This window comes from Watersipora subatra, chromosome 3, assembly GCF_963576615.1.
Source record: "Watersipora subatra chromosome 3, tzWatSuba1.1, whole genome shotgun sequence".
NCBI lineage: Eukaryota > Metazoa > Bryozoa > Gymnolaemata > Cheilostomatida > Watersiporidae > Watersipora > Watersipora subatra.
In genome coordinates, this window is record NC_088710.1 from 65685628 (window position 1) to 65705773 (window position 20146).

At 35.7% G+C, this 20146-nt stretch overlaps 1 protein-coding gene across 1 annotated transcript in view; it reads left to right on the forward strand.

Moving 5' to 3' along the window:
- The window catches only part of LOC137390886 (NBAS subunit of NRZ tethering complex-like), a 68520-nt gene extending 49520 nt beyond the window's left edge, over nt 1–19000 (forward strand). Inside the window, exons 39-49 of the mRNA XM_068077203.1 lie at nt 919–1032; nt 6065–6144; nt 6704–6860; nt 8717–8859; nt 9349–9550; nt 9640–9726; nt 9887–10020; nt 14200–14314; nt 15165–15284; nt 18397–18616; nt 18728–19000. Coding sequence (XP_067933304.1) covers nt 919–1032; nt 6065–6144; nt 6704–6860; nt 8717–8859; nt 9349–9550; nt 9640–9726; nt 9887–10020; nt 14200–14314; nt 15165–15284; nt 18397–18616; nt 18728–18789 — 1434 coding nt within the window. The 3' untranslated portion in view covers nt 18790–19000. The remainder of the gene's footprint in view (nt 1–918; nt 1033–6064; nt 6145–6703; nt 6861–8716; nt 8860–9348; nt 9551–9639; nt 9727–9886; nt 10021–14199; nt 14315–15164; nt 15285–18396; nt 18617–18727) is intronic.
- Nucleotides 19001–20146: the final 1146 nt, after the last annotated feature.

The window sequence follows — 20146 nt, forward strand, 5'->3', positions numbered from 1 at the left end:
AAAAATCAAGAGCCAAGCGTTCTGTATGGTTAAAGTGACATTATTTTTATACCGAGAGCAGCCTTAGTCTGCTGCCCATTATAAGGATAAAAAGTTCTTCAAGAAACTTTTATAGCAATGTTTTATTCACAGAGGTAAATTTTATGCACACTTGTTAGAGTATTTATCGGTCCATGTTGCTGTTGAAGTGTTAGCCACAGCTATAATTCACTAATAGACATGCTTTTCTCATCCAGTTTTAAGTTTTAACATTAAGGCAAGAGGCGGGTGATAGTATTACATTTATTATACAAAGAACTTGAAATTAACTGTCCCTTCTAGTCATAGAGTTATCTAGTCATAGAATTAGCATCAAGTTGGTTTGTAATGTTGATTTATTATTTTTAAGCCATCATCACTGCTTTGAGACAATTTATTTCGTATTTTGTCTAAAAGAAAAAAAACGCAATAAATTTACTAAATTTATTATCATTGATACTCCTTCGTTCAAGATAGTCTCTGCCAATATGTTTTTATTTAGTAAACTATACGATTTGTGTAGCGCTGCTTCACACTTGTCATATTGGTGTTAGCTGAGTCAGTATGGGTACCTAATCAGTTTATTCATTGGCTGGCCTAGTGAGGTCCTCGCAGCGATATACGCCTTTGCTGCGGGGACACCCTATTGACGCCCTAAACTATTCTATTATTAGAGTTATTTGTTGCACAAGCTGAATCAATCAACTGGCAGGTGTGCGTTTGTTTCAGCCATGAGAAAGATTGGTTGTGAAATGTGGCAAATCTGTAAAAAAATTTGTGTTGATTAGCCGCTAATTATCTCTAGCATATATTTTTTTCATAAAAAAACATTAAAATTACAATCATGTCTCAAGGATGTACTTCTTTGCTATGTCTTGAATCAGCTTGACTCACTTGTAGGCTGCTTGGGTGCACCGGTACGAGTCATGCGGGGAGTACTTGGGCAGGATGGACGCCTGTGATAGCATTAGCTTCCTCAAACACGTTCTCTTCAGCGACTCTTCTTTAGACAAGGTACTTACATGTACATCAGTTAGCTACTGATATATGGTTTTGTATACTTAGCGAAAACAGATCTGGCCCTCTACTCCTTATACCGTAAAGCTTTGTTAGACATGCCGCTGGAATGCATTGCACCAACATCCCACTACAGTAGTACCTTGAGATACGAGTGTCCTGAGATATGAATAATTTGAGATACAACAAAAATTCCGAGCAAATATTTGCCTTGAGATACAAGACAAATTTGAGATGAAGCGCATGAGACGAATCTCGATGCAGCTACTGGATGGCCGAGTATGCGAGAGGATCAGTTTGAAAAGTTTTAAAAAGGGCGGCTAAATTGAAAGTTAAAGCCTGTCGGAAAGTAAGGCAAAAAGAACCAAGCTATAAGAAGATAAGTAAAAAAAGAAATTAGAATTAAGTTTTGTGTAACGCAAAATTAAAACTTATTTTTACATGTATAAATAGAAAGCTAAGTTCATTCAAGTTAGATTTTAAGTATATGTTACGTAGCGTCACAAAAGTGTAATGTACCGAATGTGTTACTGTCAAGTCTCTTTCACACCTCGGTTAGCCACTACCGTCTGTCTCAGAGGTGAGAACTCCATACATTATTTTACGTAATTGTGTCATATTTTATTGCTGATCATAATCCTTAGATAGGTAGTTGTTACTTGGTGAGCGAAGGTGGTGAATTGTAACATATCGTTTTTAGGTATTTTTTCAGCGGTGGGAACAAATTAATATGTATTGAGTTATTTTATATAGGATAAATTGACTTGAGATACGAGTAAATTGACATATTTATAAGCTCAGTCCTGTAATGCATTAAGCTTGCATCTCAAGGTATTACTGTTTTCTAATGCATAAATATCTGGCTTTCTGTAATACACTATTTTGGCTCTATGTATTTGTGCTTAGTATATGATTGTACATATCCTTATGATATTATCTACTCCTAGAGCCTTTGAAAATGAAAATCAATTCTGCACTCGTATAAGGCCATTATATTTCATGCGGAGTAGCGTGAAATATATTCATACCATGACTTGCTTATGCTAATAATACATGACTGGCAGAGATGTATTTAATGTCTGACTAAGATAAAAGCTGATTAGAATGTGTTATAGAAACATCAGGACTGAATGTATGACAATGTATGACAATCAGTATGACTGGAGGGTTTACTCCATGCCTCTCAAGTATTTTATATACAGCACTTTTTGACTTTCTAACAAATATTTAAAGGATGAGAATTTTAACAACCGCTTATAGTAATAATTTGCTGGATTTACCCCCAAAACTGATTCTAGGGTTGTCTCCTTTTGACCACCATCGGTGTGATGACATGTTGACACGCTGATGACTACACAGGTGTAGTAAAAATTGTTGTTTTCCTAAATTTAGTGCAGCTAAAAAACGAGTAATACTGCAGGTCAATGACAAACGACAGCTGATCATTGTATTTATGTAGAAAAACTACATGTGAAAGAACTTGATGCTACTGTCATACATTATTACTGTGGCCTTCTCTTTTGTCCAAGGATTTTGTAGAACTTGTCACAAAATTAATTTTTCTACAGAACTATTTATGATTGCCTTTTTATTGCCTCTAATATAATGAAATTTTTTAAGAATCTATTGCTGCAAATGTATTGTTACTGTATGCTGCTGTTTATCAATACAAGTAATAATATATTGATATAACTTGGATATCAACAAAGTTGGATATTGCCTAAGTATTTGTTTTGATTTTAATTTCTTTCCTTTACATCGTAAGCAATGGGTTTTGAGAGTATTAAATTCAACTATAATTATGTTAGTGATAAAATTTGTTTTTGTGATGAATACTAGGCTATCTTTAATAAAGTTGTTCAAAAGCCTTAGACAAGAGAAAATCACGGGCTATTATGGTGTTGCACTGACAATTACTTTTTTAAATAAGCTGAGTAGATAATCATCTACATTACGATAGTGACATGACTTCACATTTGTCGTTGATTTGCGTTACTGCTCGTTTATGAGCATGCCAAACGAAATAAATTTTCTCATGAGAAGATCACTCCCGATTAAAGTAAGATTGTCTGTCGTGCACAAATTTTTGGAGAATGTGTTGACTTTGCCACTGGTGCACCTATTGATCAAAACTGACTTCAGCTGCACCTTGCTATTAACATTTGTATATGATACAGTCAACCCCTGCTTGTTCAGGGGTTTGCTGTATCTTATACCAAAGTTACTTTCATGGACTTTCAATTGTCAGGGCAACGTCTGGGGTTCGGATGATTGTATTACATTTCAAGTAATACAGTTTCAAGTCTGACAATTGATGTACTCTCTAGCTGTTACAATGGTAAATTTGACATACATAAGATTTATATGTTTGCAAGCATTGACTTATCTGATGTTCCCATTCAATAAAAACATCCGTATACCTATTAACTCAGGGAGTGATCCTGTGAAAATACAATTTGTAGATGTTAAAGATGTAACTCGGTACACAAATTCAAATTTTGTTGTGACATTCGATAGGTTTTAAGCCGGTGTATAATTATAATATTTATAGGAGAAACATGTGCTTTTCGGTACATTTCAAATAATATCTTGAAATAATGACAAGTTAAATATTTGTATAAAAAAATTATCGATGTGATCCAACGAAATCTGTAATAAAGTTTTGAATTGGGATGATTGTTCAATACAGCCGTGTCTGTCCAAAGAATAACAATGTTGACTCATAGGTAGCTCTCATGGAGACGATGCAAGCAACACATGCCCCTGAGTGTTGTAATGTAATTTTCGTGTGTTATTATTACTGTTATTAATAGTATACTTGACCCTGTAGCAGGTACAACCATATTTTACTTTCGGTATATTGTACATGCGTACTGTACCATGCCTAAGAGTATGTGTGCGAGACAATATACACTGTTTAATGTACAGTACTGTACCCAACCTTCAATGTACAGCCATGAGCCTGTCGGTATTAAGCTGAACAAAAGATTGTCGACTGTATATACGACGATACGATTGTCGACTGTTTATACGACCATCAGAATGTTCAGAATCACCATTCTTACCAGTTTTTAAGATTCACCGGGCCAAAAATTATATGCACCATTGTAATTGGCTAATATATTTCTGAAAGAAGCTGCGCTTTGTTTTATTGAGACCGGTGAAACTGGTCATTTTGTTTGAGGTTGCTGTATACACAAAATAGTGTGGAGCCTGAATAGATACATCGTGGTGTTTGTAGCCTTTATGAACATTTGCTATCCTAAAATTTTTATCTGGCTTGTCATGCGAATCTTAAACCACCAGAAAAGGTTGTAAAAAGAAGTAATATGTTTGGAGAACCTTTTAGCTTTACCAATTTTTTATGAAGGTGTCTGGGAATGTAATTAGGTTTGTTCAACAAACATCCAGGGTAACGGTGGTTAACTAAGATCATGCGCCAGGGTTGGACGCCGCAAAGCCAACTGACATGTGTCACTCTTAAGCTCCTTACGGTAAGCAGACAGCTATTGTCCACCTCTCATTTTCTGCTCATCATTGACTTACAATTGCGGGCTGTTGATGTCTATGGCTTCCCGCTAAGTAAAACCCTTGTATCGCTAGGTTATACAATTATATCTACTGTGGTGGGAGTTTCTGACTGAAACTCTTACCATGTTCTCACGGTAAGAGAATACTGTAAGCGTTTAGATCACTAGATCGTTATTTAATTTCATGCAAACTTTAGAATAAAATTTTTTAAGTATATTTGTTAAAATTTGCAAAATTATTTTTAAAAAGAAACTAGCATTTGATATTTTAAAATTACTAGCTGGATTTCCGGCGCAGGCAATAAAGTAATTACCCAATGAATTTGAGTAACTTACGCTAGTCTGAATCTTTACTATAATAATAGCTGGAAGCCAGCTTGATGTTAGGTGTCATGACATTACGCGTAACATCAAGCTGGCCAGTAATATTTTCACAAGTGCTGCATGTTGCGTAGTAATACATGCCTGTCTGCAGACCTGGAGGTTCTGAGTTCAAATCTAGTGCAAAGTGAATTTTTGGTTACTAGATTTAATCGCTATAACTGAACATACGAATGACAGACAGACAGATAGACAAACACTGAGATATACTGTATATATATATTTATATATATATATAGAATTATGATACAAGTATAAGTCAAAATATTTTTGGTGAACACTGAGTAATTGTCACATAAGAATAAACTAGTATAAGGGTTTATAGTAATTTGTAGGTGGTTAATTTAAAACTAAACATGTTTAGCCACCCTGTTCACTACTAAAGATATCAGATTTAGTGTGTGCGCCTATGAACTGAGCATACAGTTTATCTCTCTCATATGGCATTCAATCTTCATTGTTTTTTACTGAGTATCGTTAGCATAATATGCTAACCTAATAATTTATAGCTGGAGTATTATATGCATAAAATACATAAAATATTACATATGTGAACTTGACTGAGTATTAAACAACAGGTATTTCAGAAAGCATCATAAACACATGCGTGCATTCGATTTGAGAAAATATTACATAGGCATATTTAAGAGAATATAATGCATGCATATTTGAGAGAATATTATATATACTTATTAGATAGAATATTATTTATACCTATTAGACAGAATATTATATACACCTATTAGATGAAATATTATATACACCTATTAAATAGAATATTATATACACCTATTAGATGGAATATTATATACACCTATTAGATGGAATATTATATACACCTATTAGACAGAATATTATATAAACCTATTAGACAGAATATTATATACACCTATTAGATAGAATATTATATATACCTATTAGATAGAATATTATATACACCTATTAGATAGAATATTATATATACCTATTAGATAGAATATTATATACACCTATTAGATGGAATATTATATACACCTATTAGACAGAATATTATATACACCTATTAGATAAAATACTGCACCTAGAGAGGGAATTCTGTATTATATATATATAAGTGTTAGATGGTGATATTGTTGCAGGTGTCATTGGAGGCGAGGCAAGAAATCTGTAGGCGTCATTTAAAGCATTGCAAGGCCAGAACTAGCAAAGACTCAGGAGGGTAAATAACGGAGTGAAAAGGTCTTTAGCTCACTTAGTGCATATATATGTATCTGATGGTGATTTGATGCCATACAGGCACAAAGTCTATGGGTGGAGTCAACTAACATGTGACATATGTATATCATAGAAATATTCATGTGGATATGCGTTATTTCAATAACTTTTTGGTTTGTGAGTTGCTGTTGCGCTCAAGGCCAAAGCATCACAAAATGCCTTCAACTTAATAGTTCAGTTTGGGCGACTTCTATTCTGAGCTTTTTGCTCAAATATTTAACTCAACCTGAAAGTAGGTTTTTTTAGCAAATCTGTCTGCCCGCTGCTCATTCGCTTCATAAAAATCTTTCAACTGACCATATTTGTTGGTGTTTATCATTAGATAATTCTAGAACATCCTGATCACAGAACTAGTTTGTGTCCATGTTAATGAGTAGTTGGAGCAAGCATGACTCGTGGCCACCAATTCGTGACAGAACTCTGCATGTAGCAATCGATTACATTTTACACAGTTTTAGAATGACTTTGTTGCCTATAGTTTTATGAGGCGTTGTTTTATGCAGAATGACATGGACTGAAGCCTTAGAGACTTGCAAACAGTTTTCTACTCATCTAGAGAGGATGAGCAGTGAAGCCTTCGTAGGATTGAGGCTATCTGAGAATCCTCAAGTACAAAGCTATTATAAGAAGATAGATGCATGCATGTCTGACAATGAAAAGGTATGTTTGTTAATACTCTAACATGCTGTTCACTATTTTATTCCTATGATTTTGATAGAATACATCAGCTCTCTCAGGCTAGTATATCACAATGTAGTATATACGCACGCGCATATAAATAGGTATATGAGAAGACTGCTTTCTTGAAACCGAGTCACTGAAAGCTAAGTACAAACTATTCTTTGAACTATATATATAAATAAAAGAAAAAATATAATAACATATTTATATACACCTACATACAAGGGTAATAAAAACAAATATGCAGTAAAAATCACTACAAATCTGTTTCGCGCAACCACGCTCTTCAGGTGACAAGATTTCCCACAACTTGTCACCCGGAAAATGTGGGGGCTCATCACTTTAGTTTAACAACGTTTTGAATTTGTCAATTATACTTTTAAATCTTACCAATCCATTACTCTTAAAATTTGTAAAATGCTGTAAAAAATTATTGTTTCTTTCAAGTGCTTATTTCGCAACCAGTCGCTTTATGGGTGAGATTACATGTATCGAGATAGCAATATTTTATATTGAAGGTAATAGTCAAATTATTAGGTCATTATTCTATATTATTATTTTTGGTGGGTTTTTCGTATTTTTTCCATTTCAAAAGCTGACTCGCATTTGGGAACAAAATTTTCATCAAACATCAACTCAATTCTCAAAATATCCAAAAAGAATTGTTGTATTAATGCATACACATCCTAAAGAAGGTATCCCTTTATACGTAATGCGTGAAAATGTTTTGTTTCGTGCACATGTGTTATAAAAAATTAAACATGCATTTATTTGCTATTGTAATTCTTCAAAGTGTTTAGATATACGTACATTGTATGTTGTTGTAGTGATTGTTTAAATCCTTTTGCGAAACTTATTCAGCATGTTGGGATAATTGCTTTGTATAGTTTAACCTCTGATATTATTCCATGATTTCTCCAACTACATGAATTATGATCACGCAAGACTTCAGTGAGCAGTCATTTGCAGACAATTAATTTAGAGTTTGTTTTATGTTCTAAAACTAGCAGATAGAATTGTTTTTTATCATCCCGTTTGACAGAAATCCTTTGCATCGTCTCGCATCAAAGATTCACATAAAAATGCTCAATAATAAACAAGAACATTGTATATCAATGCTCATGTTGAGCTAATCGATTGAACTTAACTTTTCAGTGTTTGAATGAGAAACTAAGTACAGTTTAGAGTAGTTGGTCCAGTCGTCTACTCTTTCTTGTCGTTTGATTTCTTGTCACCCAAAATCTAGTACCATTTCTTTGTTTAATAGAAGCGCTGAGCACTTTGTGTATATCTCTTTGCCAAAATTTGTTTTATTTTATCATACCGAGTTTTATTTTGTGTTGACAATGCTGTTTTAAGGCTACAGACTAGTGAGATATGGGAAAATGCAGAGATCTCTTGTAGAATCGATGAACTTCATGCTAATAGCTCATGTTTGGAAATTTTTACAAACACAAAAGGTAGCCAATGTTGCCTCGTTATGAAGATATGAGAAATATTGAGAGGTAGAGAGTGATAGATAATACAATAAATTATGTACACTCATATATTATGTATATATATATACTATTATATAATATTATATGATCGCTTTATTTTTGGAGTTGCATTTGTCAAGTACGCGTATATACTGTAATGCTCAAGGTTACGGTTGCTTTGAATATTTACGTGCTAACTCTGTTGAAATAACAAATGGATTCAACCGTTCGTACATTTATTGTTCTCATGTTAGGAAGGTCCTTCTATAAAATCACATGATTTGAAGTCGCTATAGGTTCAGCGAGTGTTTAGCATTGAATGAAGAACAGCTGTGTAGGTTTGTCATGTTACTTTAGCTGAAGGAAGTCCTCACTGGCATGCTGCTGGAGGGTCAGGTACTCGAGCTAGTCGATGACATACTGCAGGTCATGCAGGTAGACGGTTGGACGGTGCGCCATGCTCTAAATGATGCTGTTCTCATCATCTGTGCTCATCTAAGGTGAGAATGAGCAGAGTTAATGTGATTAACTGTCTGGGTTGGTTTGTTTCTGCCCATGTTCACTTCCTTTTGTTGACTAGCCGATGGCAGACTCATAGAGGCACAGGCTAGTCATTATATGGCTGTCGATAGCACTGTTATAGCAACCAATACAGACAATAAATGGCATCAACTTGGTTCTTATTGGTACGTCGCTGTCATTCTAAGTACATGTACCTTGGTACTGTTTCATTGTTCTCAACACCGCTGGAGAAGTGCTAATGTTGTCAAAATTATTCAGTGAGATTGCCTACGGAACATATTGTACCCGTCATGAAGCAATAACGTTTTTTCACCTTCCTTATGTGTGGATAAGGCAGGGGCAGAAAGGCAGCTATGTAATATATATCGTATCATCAGTTATACAGAGTTTACCATAGATTTCTTTTGACGTGAAATGTTATTGTCTGTAAGTCATGTAAGCTAACAATAGCACTGCATGTCACCCAGGGATGGGAAGTCACACCTGACCTTCAATGAGAAACCAACATTGGACACATTTGAAAGCATCATCACTCAGGTGGGAGAGCATCAGAAGGAAGGCGGAGACCTTGTCAACTCAGAGGATGTTATGTCGTTGTTTCGCCCACTCATTCCAGACACTAGTATTGATATGGATTCTCGTCTCCTCGTGCTAGCTCTCCTTGAAAAGGTGTGTTTCATCTAGTCCTGTTGAGATGTGGAATAATCTTTCAGATCATGTCATGTGCAGGGATATTTTTCATTGTGATTATTTTACAGTATCTGGTGCTGAATAAGGAGGATAAGCTTGTGGTGCTGCTATATCAAACGCAGGCCATTGTCAGCACCCACTGGCCTCAAGTAAAGGTATGCTTGACTTTGTCATGCTTTGTCAAAGCTTTGTTCACGCTTTGTCAGGCTGTAAATACTCTCTCGTTGTCTTCGGTCAACCTCATCTATCCACAGTCTAGAGCTCTGAGAGAGTAACAGACGTTATAGTTCATGCTACTCTATTCTCTGTTTACAGGTGGAGAGAGTTGATGTGCAGAGCAAGTCAAGTAGGTCACGTCTATTCGTACAACTCATACAGAACTCAACTGAGTTACGACAGTTTCTCACTCTGCCCCCCTTGATCAGTGTTTGGCCTGGGCCTGAAGCTAGGTTTGCTCCTACTTATACAACTTTCACACGTAACTCAGATGGGATTATCTATAAAAAATTGTGAGCAAAGCTGTACCATTGATCATGGTTTTCTCTCAGTATGCGAGTTGACCTCTGAAAGGGAACTAGTTACTTTTTCTTGGTTGCAATCATCTGGATATCAGAGATGGTCCTCCATCATCTAAAGTGTGATACAATACAGCAGGATAGGGTCTTACTCTCTACTGTGATAAGTTACAACTCAACCCTAAACCATGTCCAGCACTCTCAGGCTAGTGTAATAGTTTTTGTAGCATTTAAAATAATAGTATTCATGTTGTTTATTTACTTACATTTACAAAATATATTTTGGTTAATTTGCCTTGAAAGTTTTTAGATACGTTGTAGTCTAGTGTCAAACCATCTTCACACTTCATCAGGTACTTCCACACGCACGCACACACACACGCAGTTACATGGCAGCTTTACTATTACTAAATGGTTCATTCATAATATTGAAATATGAAAGTAAAGACAGGTACTTCGTAAGACATGTTAGAGTGAAGTACCTGTCCAAGTACTCAGATACCAAGTACTTCATGCAATATTCACATGCGCAATACAATAATATCACATTTAGACATTGTAATATTGGCTCAAGGATGAAGGTTACCAATAGCCACGAATATGAATAAAATATTTTTCATTAGTGTAGTAATGCTTTTATAATTATTCTAGCAATAATTCTTGATGTTGTTCTTAGGTTTGTGGAATATAGAGGAGGGCTGGTAGAATATAGAGGAAGGCTAGTAGAATATAAAGGGGGGCTAGTAGAATGTAGAGGAGGGCTAGTATAATGTAGAGGAGGACTAGCAGAATATAGAGGAGGGCTAGTAGAATACAGAGGAAGGCTAGTAGAATATAGAGGAGGGCTAGTAGAATACAGAGGAAGGCTAGTAGAATATAGAGGAGGGCTAGTAGAATATAGGAGAGAGCTAGTAGAATATAGAGGAGGGCTTGTAGAATATAGAGAGAGCTAGTAGAATGTAGACTGAAGGCTAGTAGATTATAGGAGAGAGCTAGTAGCATATAGAGGAGGGCTAGTAGAATATAGAAGAGAACTAGTAGAATATAGAGGAGGGATTGAGGGAGAGCTGAGAAAGGCAACAGGCATATTAACCCATTTTTTCTTTGGATTTTTACTCTCTAACTAATAAGTTTGCATAGGTGTGTCTCCAAAGTCTATCATAAAAAAATTAATGTGTTAAATTAGAGGTATCGGTTTTTTACCTTTTTTGAAAGCAGTTGGTCTATATATCTTCTATCTATATATAGATATAGATAGATACTACTATCTATATATATATATATTTCCCAAAGTATGTACGTTTGTCGTATGTCTGTCTGCATTCCGGCTATAGCTATTATTAGAATAACTGCAACTGGACAACAATGCTGACGCAATGTCATGGAGTACCGTCATTAGAAGCCTAGCAGCTTACTGCAATTTTCTATTGGCAATGACCCAGGCTAACAGCTTAAAAGTTATGGTTGTTTGACAAAGTTTTAAAACCTTTACAGTTGTTTTCATTTTTCTCTTAATTTATTTCAACTACACAAAACACTTCTCTCATGATATGTAGTTTGAAAGTTAGAATGGTAAATTTTGTTATATGTTAAATACAAATCAATTTTCTGTCCAGACTTTTTTATTGCCCGGGCAACGCCGGGTAGCACAGCTAGTCTATATATATATTTCTCAAAGTATGTCCGTGTGTCGTTTGTCTGTCTGCATTCCAGCTATAGCTATTATTAGAATAACTGCAGCTGGACAACAATGCTGAGGCAATGTCATGGAGTACATGTACTGTCATTAGAAGCCTAGCAGCTTACTGCAATTTTCCATTGGCAATGTGCCAGACTAATAGCTTGGAAGTTACAGTTGTTTGACAAAGTTCTAAAACCTTTACAGTTGTTTTCATCTTTCTCTTAATTTATTCCAACTACACAAAACACTTTTCTCATGACATGTAGTTTGAAAGTTAGAATGGTAAATGTTGTTATATGTAAAATACAAATCAATTTTCTGTCCAGACTTTTTTTATTACTCGGGCAACGCCGGGTAGCACAGCTAGTATATATATTTCTCAAATTATGTCCGTGTGTCGTATGTCAGTCTGCATTCCGGCTATAGCTATTAGAGTAGCAAGTAGAATAGCCTAGCTGGGCAACAATGCTGACACAATGTCATTGCCTACCGTTGAAGCATTTGAAGCTTTCTAACTAGGTTAGTGAAATTTTCCATTGGCAATGTGCCAGGCCACTTGGCAATGGCCTGCCACTTGCTGGAGAGTCGTCTGCCAGCAAGTTGTAAGCAAATCTCATCACTTCTCATTGTTTATAAGCTGATTTTTAATACGCAACGCCGGGAGGCACAGCTTGTATGTATATATTTCTCAAAGTGTGTCGTATGTCTGCATTCTGGCTATAGATCTTAAAATTTTGATATTGAGATTTCGCATTCTGATAGATTTGAACTCACAATGATTGCATCGACAAGTTTCGCCTAGTTCGCCTAGACTTTTCGCCTAGCTAGAACGCCATAGTGATCAGCCCAGTAATAGTATAACGGATACACCATGCGCGCGCTAATTATTTTAGCCGTAGGTTTTCAACCAAAGATTTTGAGATTTGTTCGTCTCGGAGCTCGAACATAAGTTTGGTTCTCGACCAAACCGGAGCGTGCGCTGCAATTAGCAAAGCTCCGGAAACTGCATGGAAACATTCGTTAACAAACGGAGAAGCATTTTACGCTTCATAAATTCTTTACAAAAAAGGGAGGTACCCTACCATCTGGGACGACGTCTCCTCTTCCGAAGGAATTTGCTAGGGAGATAACCCCTCCAGTCGAGTTACCCTAAATTGTTTTGGAGGAGGATTCTCCTTTAAAGATGTAAAGTAAACGTGCCATTGCTGTTTATATTTTCTTTTTCTTACGATTTTTGATGTAACTGATCTGTTGCATTTTTTGCTGTTTCATTTTCAATTTTAGCAATTTTTAGTATTGCATCTTATCCTTTTAATGGTTTTGATGTTTTAAGAGCCAAATGTACGAAATGTTTACTTTTGTTTTCTTTTTCCACCATCATAAATAAAAAACCTTTTATTAAAATTAAACACAATCTATATCTACCCGTTTCTATTTATAGTATGCAGTATACAGTACAGCTTATGGTGTAAAATGTTGAAAACATACTTTACCGAAGTTTTTTCGCCTTGGAACGGATTAAAATTTACATAATTTTATTTTAATGGGAAAAATTGTTTCAGATCTCGAACAACTCAGTCTTCGAACAACCCTCTGGAACGGATTATGTTCGAGAACCAAGGTTCCACTGTACGTTATTAAAAGATATACGTCGCTGAAAATTATGAAATTTTCAATTTACAGCGGTTTGAAAACCTTCACAGTTGTTTTATTTATTTTTAATTTCGTTGTCCTGCACCCAACCTATTTCTCGTGATATGAAGTTTAAAAGTTGCAGTTGTTTGGAAAAGTTTGAAAACCTTTACAGTTGTTTTTATTTTCTCTCTTAATTTATTTCAATTACACAAAACACTTTTCTCATGATATGTAATTTGAAAGTTAGAGTGGCAAATGTTATTATATGTTAAATACAAATCAATTTTCTGTCCAAAGGCTTTTTTAAAACTCCGGCAACGCCGGGTAGCACAGCTAGTACATGTATATAAGCAGCAATTGCCTACCTTTTCACTTACTTTGCACATTTTGGTTTGCGCCATATTTCCTCTTCAACATTGTTCAAGGGTATTTTATGTGAGAAAACTTTGTGAAAGTTTTGATGACGCGAATCTTATTTTCTGAATTACACCTGTCATAATGAGTTACTAAAAATCCAAATCAAAGAAAGTTTTGCTTAAAGTAGTGATGCAGTTATTGCCGACTGATCCTAAAGGATAAACTCTGTTCGTGTTACATTCACCTAGTATATTGACTTTATTGGTAGTAGAAGGACATACTTGCAACAATGTACACTTTATTAACTGGAGTTGATCATACTCTAGTTTGTTTTATAGCCTTTCTACACCTTTAATTTATGCAGTTATGAGAAAAAAGACTGGTGTGGCGTAAAACTGCATTTTTGTAATCAAATGTCGCAGCTGATCAATTTCTTGCAGCGCTTTATGGATGAATCTGCTGGAGGCAATGTTGGAAAAGATCGGTGGTGAGGAGGCTGCTGAGAGTGCCGTTGCACTTTGCTTAGAGCAAAGGCTACCTCAAGGAGTTATGCAGGTATTTTCTTTTCACCGTCTGTAGCCGCAGTGAATCAGAACTACAGCTTTTCCTCTAAGCTATCCAGTGGAAGTGCATGAATAACTGTTACAGTGCCAGAAAAGAATAGGCACCAGTTTTCTCCGCCTTCTGAATAAGCTATCAGCATGGCTATATATCGTAGTCATGATTCCAGAGCCTGTAAGCCATGCCTTCTTGCTGATGTAATTTCTCAGAAAATATTAAGTGCAAGCTTCGCTCATTAGAGAAATTCCATGAGTGACACGGGAGTCATCAGTCTTGACAAGTGTCTCCAGGGAAACGGATACTGTTTATAGCAGTATGTTTTCATACTCACTAATACATATTTGTATTTATTCAAGATAATTGCCATTGTAACGGAGGACACTTGGTCACACGCCAGCTTACGGTGCTTTCGAGTGTTCTCTTTGAATAAAGGAAAACGTCTCATGCTTTTGCTCTTCAATTTATACGCTAAGTTTTTTTGGCATCCGTATGTCACTTTAGTTTGCAATTAAAAGTAAGAATGGGTTGTCAGCGATATTTCTCTACTGAGATGTTATGACCCGGTATTTTCTCATTTTTAGCTAAAGTAGTTCAGACACAGGTGACTCGGAGAAATAGCTGGCACACATTCAAGTATTTCATGTAACAGCAGCGATTCTGTAGCTCTTTCTAATGACGCCAGTGTTGAGCTTGGTAGTTCATTTCCATCTTGCAAGTTTTATCAGTTATATATTTTAGCTATAGGTTCCAATGGCCATATGCAAGTTGAAACTAAAGGTTGATGATAAATGTAATTAAACCTCACTTTAGGGACATACTTATATGTCTTGTGTATACCTTGCAGCACCTGTACAGTCTCCTCAAGAATAATGAGCACCTGAAGCTGGCTGCCACCTTAGCTCTAAAATCGGAATCCCCGGTACTGCAAGATGATTTGTTGGATATGATGCACTCGTACCCTCAGGTGAGATCACTCCGCCCCATCATTTTACTAAAGCATCTTTAGATAATTAGTAGTTTTTATATTCATAATCTGAGAATGTGGCATTTTGTCATGTTATCAAACTTGGTCTTTATGTCGGTATAGATCTGTATCTATTCGTATCTCAGCCTTTTTTGTAAAAGAGGTGACTGGTAAAATAATAAAAATGGTTGTAGTTGTATTTAAATATAACCATATTCTCATCTTTTTGTACACATAAGTCAAGCAGTTAGGTTATTTGACTATCACTGATACTCAGATAGTTAGGTTAGTTTACTATCACTGATACTCAGATAGTTAGGTTAGTTTACTATCACTGATACTCAGATAGTTAGGTTAGTTTACTATCACTGATACTCAGATAGTTAGGTTAGTTTACTATCACTGATACTCAGATAGTTAGGTTAGTTTAATATCACTGGTACTCAGATAGTTAGGTTATTTGACTATTACTGGTACTCAGATAGTTAGGTTAGTTGACTATCACTGATACTCAGATAGTTAGGTTAGTTGATTATCACTGATACTCAGATAGTTAGGTTAGTTTACTATCACTGATACTCAGATAGTTAGGTTAGTTTACTATCACTGATACTCAGATAGTTAGGTTAGTTTACTATCACTGATACTCAGATAGTTAGGTTAGTTTACTATCACTGATACTCAGATAGTTAGGTTAGTTTACTATCACTGATACTCAGATAGTTAGGTTAGTTGATTATCACTGATACTCAGATAGTTAGGTTAGTTGATTATCACTGATACTAAGATAGTTGGGTTAGTTGACTATCACTGATACTCAGATAGTTAGGTTAGTTGATTATCACTGATACTCAGATAGTTAGGTTAGTTGATTATCACTGATACTAAGATAGTTGGGTTAGTTTACTATCACTGATACTCAGATAGTTAGGTTAGTTGATTATCACTGGTACTCAGATAGTTAGGTTAGTTGATTATCACTGATACTCAGATAGTTAGGTTAGTTGACTATCACTGGTACTCAGATAGTTAGGTTATTTGACTATTACTGGTACTCAGATAGTTAGGTTATTTGTCTATCACTGATACTCAGATAGTTAGGTTAGTTGACTATCACTGGTACTCAGATAGTTAGGTTATTTGACTATCACTGATACTCAGATAGTTAGGTTAGTTTACTATCACTGGTACTCAGATAGTTAGGTTATTTGACTATTACTGGTACTCAGATAGTTAGGTTAGTTTACTATCACTGATACTCAGATAGTTAGGTTAGTTGATTATCACTGGTACTCAGATAGTTAGGTTAGTTGATTATCACTGATACTCAGATAGTTAGGTTAGTTGACTATCACTGATACTCAGATAGTTAGGTTATTTGACTATCACTGGTACTCAGATAGTTAGGTTAGTTGACTATCACTGGTACTCAGATAGTTAGGTTAGTTGACTATCACTGGTACTCAGATAGTTAGGTTATTTGACTATTACTGGTACTCAGATAGTTAGGTTAGTTGACTATCACTGATACTCAGATAGTTAGGTTAGTTGATTATCACTGATACTCAGATAGTTAGGTTAGTTGATTATCACTGATACTAAGATAGTTGGGTTAGTTTACTATCACTGATACTCAGATAGTTAGGTTAGTTGACTATCACTGGTACTCAGATAGTTAGGTTATTTGACTATTACTGGTACTCAGATAGTTAGGTTAGTTTACTATCACTGATACTCAGATAGTTAGGTTATTTGTCTATCACTGATACTCAGATAGTTAGGTTAGTTGACTATCACTGATACTCAGATAGTTAGGTTATTTGACTATCACTGGTACTCAGATAGTTAGGTTAGTTTAATATCACTGATACTCAGATAGTTAGGTTAGTTGACTATCACTGATACTCAGATAGTTAGGTTATTTGACTATCACTGATACTCAGATAGTTAGGTTAGTTGACTATCACTGGTACTCAGATAGTTAGGTTATTTGACTATTACTGGTACTCAGATAGTTAGGTTAGTTTACTATCACTGATACTCAGATAGTTAGGTTATTTGTCTATCACTGATACTCAGATAGTTAGGTTAGTTGACTATCACTGATACTCAGATAGTTAGGTTATTTGACTATCACTGGTACTCAGATAGTTAGGTTAGTTTACTATCACTGATACTCAGATAGTTAGGTTATTTGACTATCACTGATACTCAGATAGTTAGGTTAGTTGACTATCACTGGTACTCAGATAGTTAGGTTATTTGACTATTACTGGTACTCAGATAGTTAGGTTAGTTGACTATCACTGATACTCAGATAGTTAGGTTAGTTGATTATCACTGATACTAAGATAGTTGGGTTTGGTAACTATCAGAACTACTATGGGAAGGGGCAGGTCTACTAACTACATGTGATTTGATGATTTTTGTTTGATTGGACATAAAGAGTCGTGGCTTTATGTCTCCGCTTCAGCTCTCAGAGAGACATTCATTTAACAAAGCAAAGATTTATGTGATTATAATATTATGCATTCCATCTTTGTTTACTTTGATACTTGAAATATACTTCAAGTTGCTAATAGCATGGGAGTCAAATCAGGAAGTATATCATTGCTAAAATGTATGCTTGGGATTTAAAGGCATGTGGATTGCTGCACATATTGGTCTTGTGTAACGACCTTTACAGTTTGCTTTTCACTGTTAAATTTTATTTCTATCCTCACAAACTGTTCGGTAAAGTTATTCATAAAAGTAAAGCGATAGGCGTACATGCAATAATCAGCTATCAGATCTCAGTTCACTGTCAAGAAATTTGCGCCATCATTTCATCTCACAACAGCAGAGAAGATTAAATCTTTTACAAGCATTATTAGTCAAATCTAACTGCTATCAGCTCGTTATTGACTTTCAGCGCTGATCCAGCTCGGTCTGTCCATAGAGTTTGCAACGCCGCTGGGGATATTTAGACAGTAATAGATTACAGAAAGATGTGCGATGCAAAGGGTGTCAATGACCGCGTGGATACATATTGACCAGCTCATGGATACATTGCTAAGCTAACTCTAGTACCTCCTCGCCATGCTCATAATTAAACAAGATTGTTTTATTGCAGCTTTTTGTGGATGACGGCACCATACATCGGCTAGTGTTCAAGTGCCACTTGCTTGTCAACTTTGTTGGCAGCGAGCTGTTCCAGCCTCTTGTCAACTATCTGGCCCTTCATCAGAAGGAGGCTGACTTTCTGGAGCCAAATATTGTTGTAAATGAGTTGCTACAAGCGAAGTATGCCAGTGAAGCTGCTGCTGTGGACAAAGTTTGTCGAAGTCAGCATGGTGGGTATCTAACAGCATCTCGCAAGCTTCTTACTCCCACCTATAACATTGTTCTGTTTTGTGTGTGACTAGGCATTATTATTCTTTTTGTATTTCGGTTGTTATTTTCAGGCTCGAAGAGTTTGGCAGCTGCTGGACTCAGCGCCCTGAGTCGCTGGTGGAGAAAAGACTGAAGGAGTTGGAGTAATCAGCAGCGGCTAAATTTTTTGGCGTCAGCTTTAAATAGTTGAATTCTTGTATTTTGAGTCAATTAGATGGTGAAACAGTTTTCATATTTATTTTCAGGCAAATAGTTTTAAGGTGAGGGTATCAAACTTCAATAAATTATAATAAATTATTATTAAATGCTCATTATGTTGCACATGTTGCATTTTTTATTGGTTTATAAAATCATTCGAGTTTTTGTGGTCGTTCCTTCAGATTCTCCAATGATTCTAGCGGTGATTTCACCAGAGTCAGGCTTGACGATAGATTGCTTGACGATGGACGGCTTGAGAGAAATTCTCAGCTGAATCGTTGAGTTGGGAAATATGTTCCCAGAAAAGCAACCATTTTAGTCACAAAGATGCTTGATGGATTAAAAATAAGGTTCAACCGTAATCCTTCTTTTTAAACAGGAAACATCCACAGTTAATTCAAATCTATTTGCTTAGCTGTAAATGCGACATACAGCAGCCAGTGCCTAAGGTAATATGTTTGTCATACAACACCGAAGCATGCGTAGAACAAGTGCATAAAATCCGACTAGAGCGTATGATAACAAATGCACCAAAAAGATTTGTGTGTGGGATAACATGTACACTAAACAGATTTGTGTGTGGGATAACATATGCACCAAACAGATTTGTGTGTGGGGTAACATGTACACCAACTAAGACTAAACCATGTAGTAATACCATGCCGATAATCCATTCCATATTTTAAAATCAAATTTGAATTCTAACATACCGTAGAGTTCCAAGCACAAGTCACCTACATTTATCTTTAATGAAACTCCTTAACATTTACACGCTGAAGTTTAAAATCCGTTCATTTTGCTGCAGTGTCAAGTGATTTCAGCAACTACTGTATTTGTAGAAAAATATCTACTAAAGTACTGTAGAAAGGGGTTAAACATTTACAATTTTTCAACAACGTTACGCAAAACATCTAGATTGACCTTTTCGGTTCCACATACTGAAGCCATAAAAGGGCTCTGGTTAAACCTGCACCTCCGCATTGTCACAATACCTTGATGTGCAAATAATTTTGTGCTGTTATGTTTCCTCGACCTATTCTTCCCGTTCAAGAAGGAAGCTATGGTTTAAGCATTCAATAAAAATGCATACCAGAAAAAATAAACTAACAAATGACCTTAACTACATTATTTATTGTCATATTTCGCATACTGCTAGAGAGGATGTCTTTCCACTCAACTGCTTGTGTGGTCAGCTTATTCCGCTCAAAGTATTAGTGTCGGGGGCGCATTCTTCCTTTAATCTCTTCAATATAGGAGAAAAAATTGTGCCATGGCAAAAAGCTCCACATCAG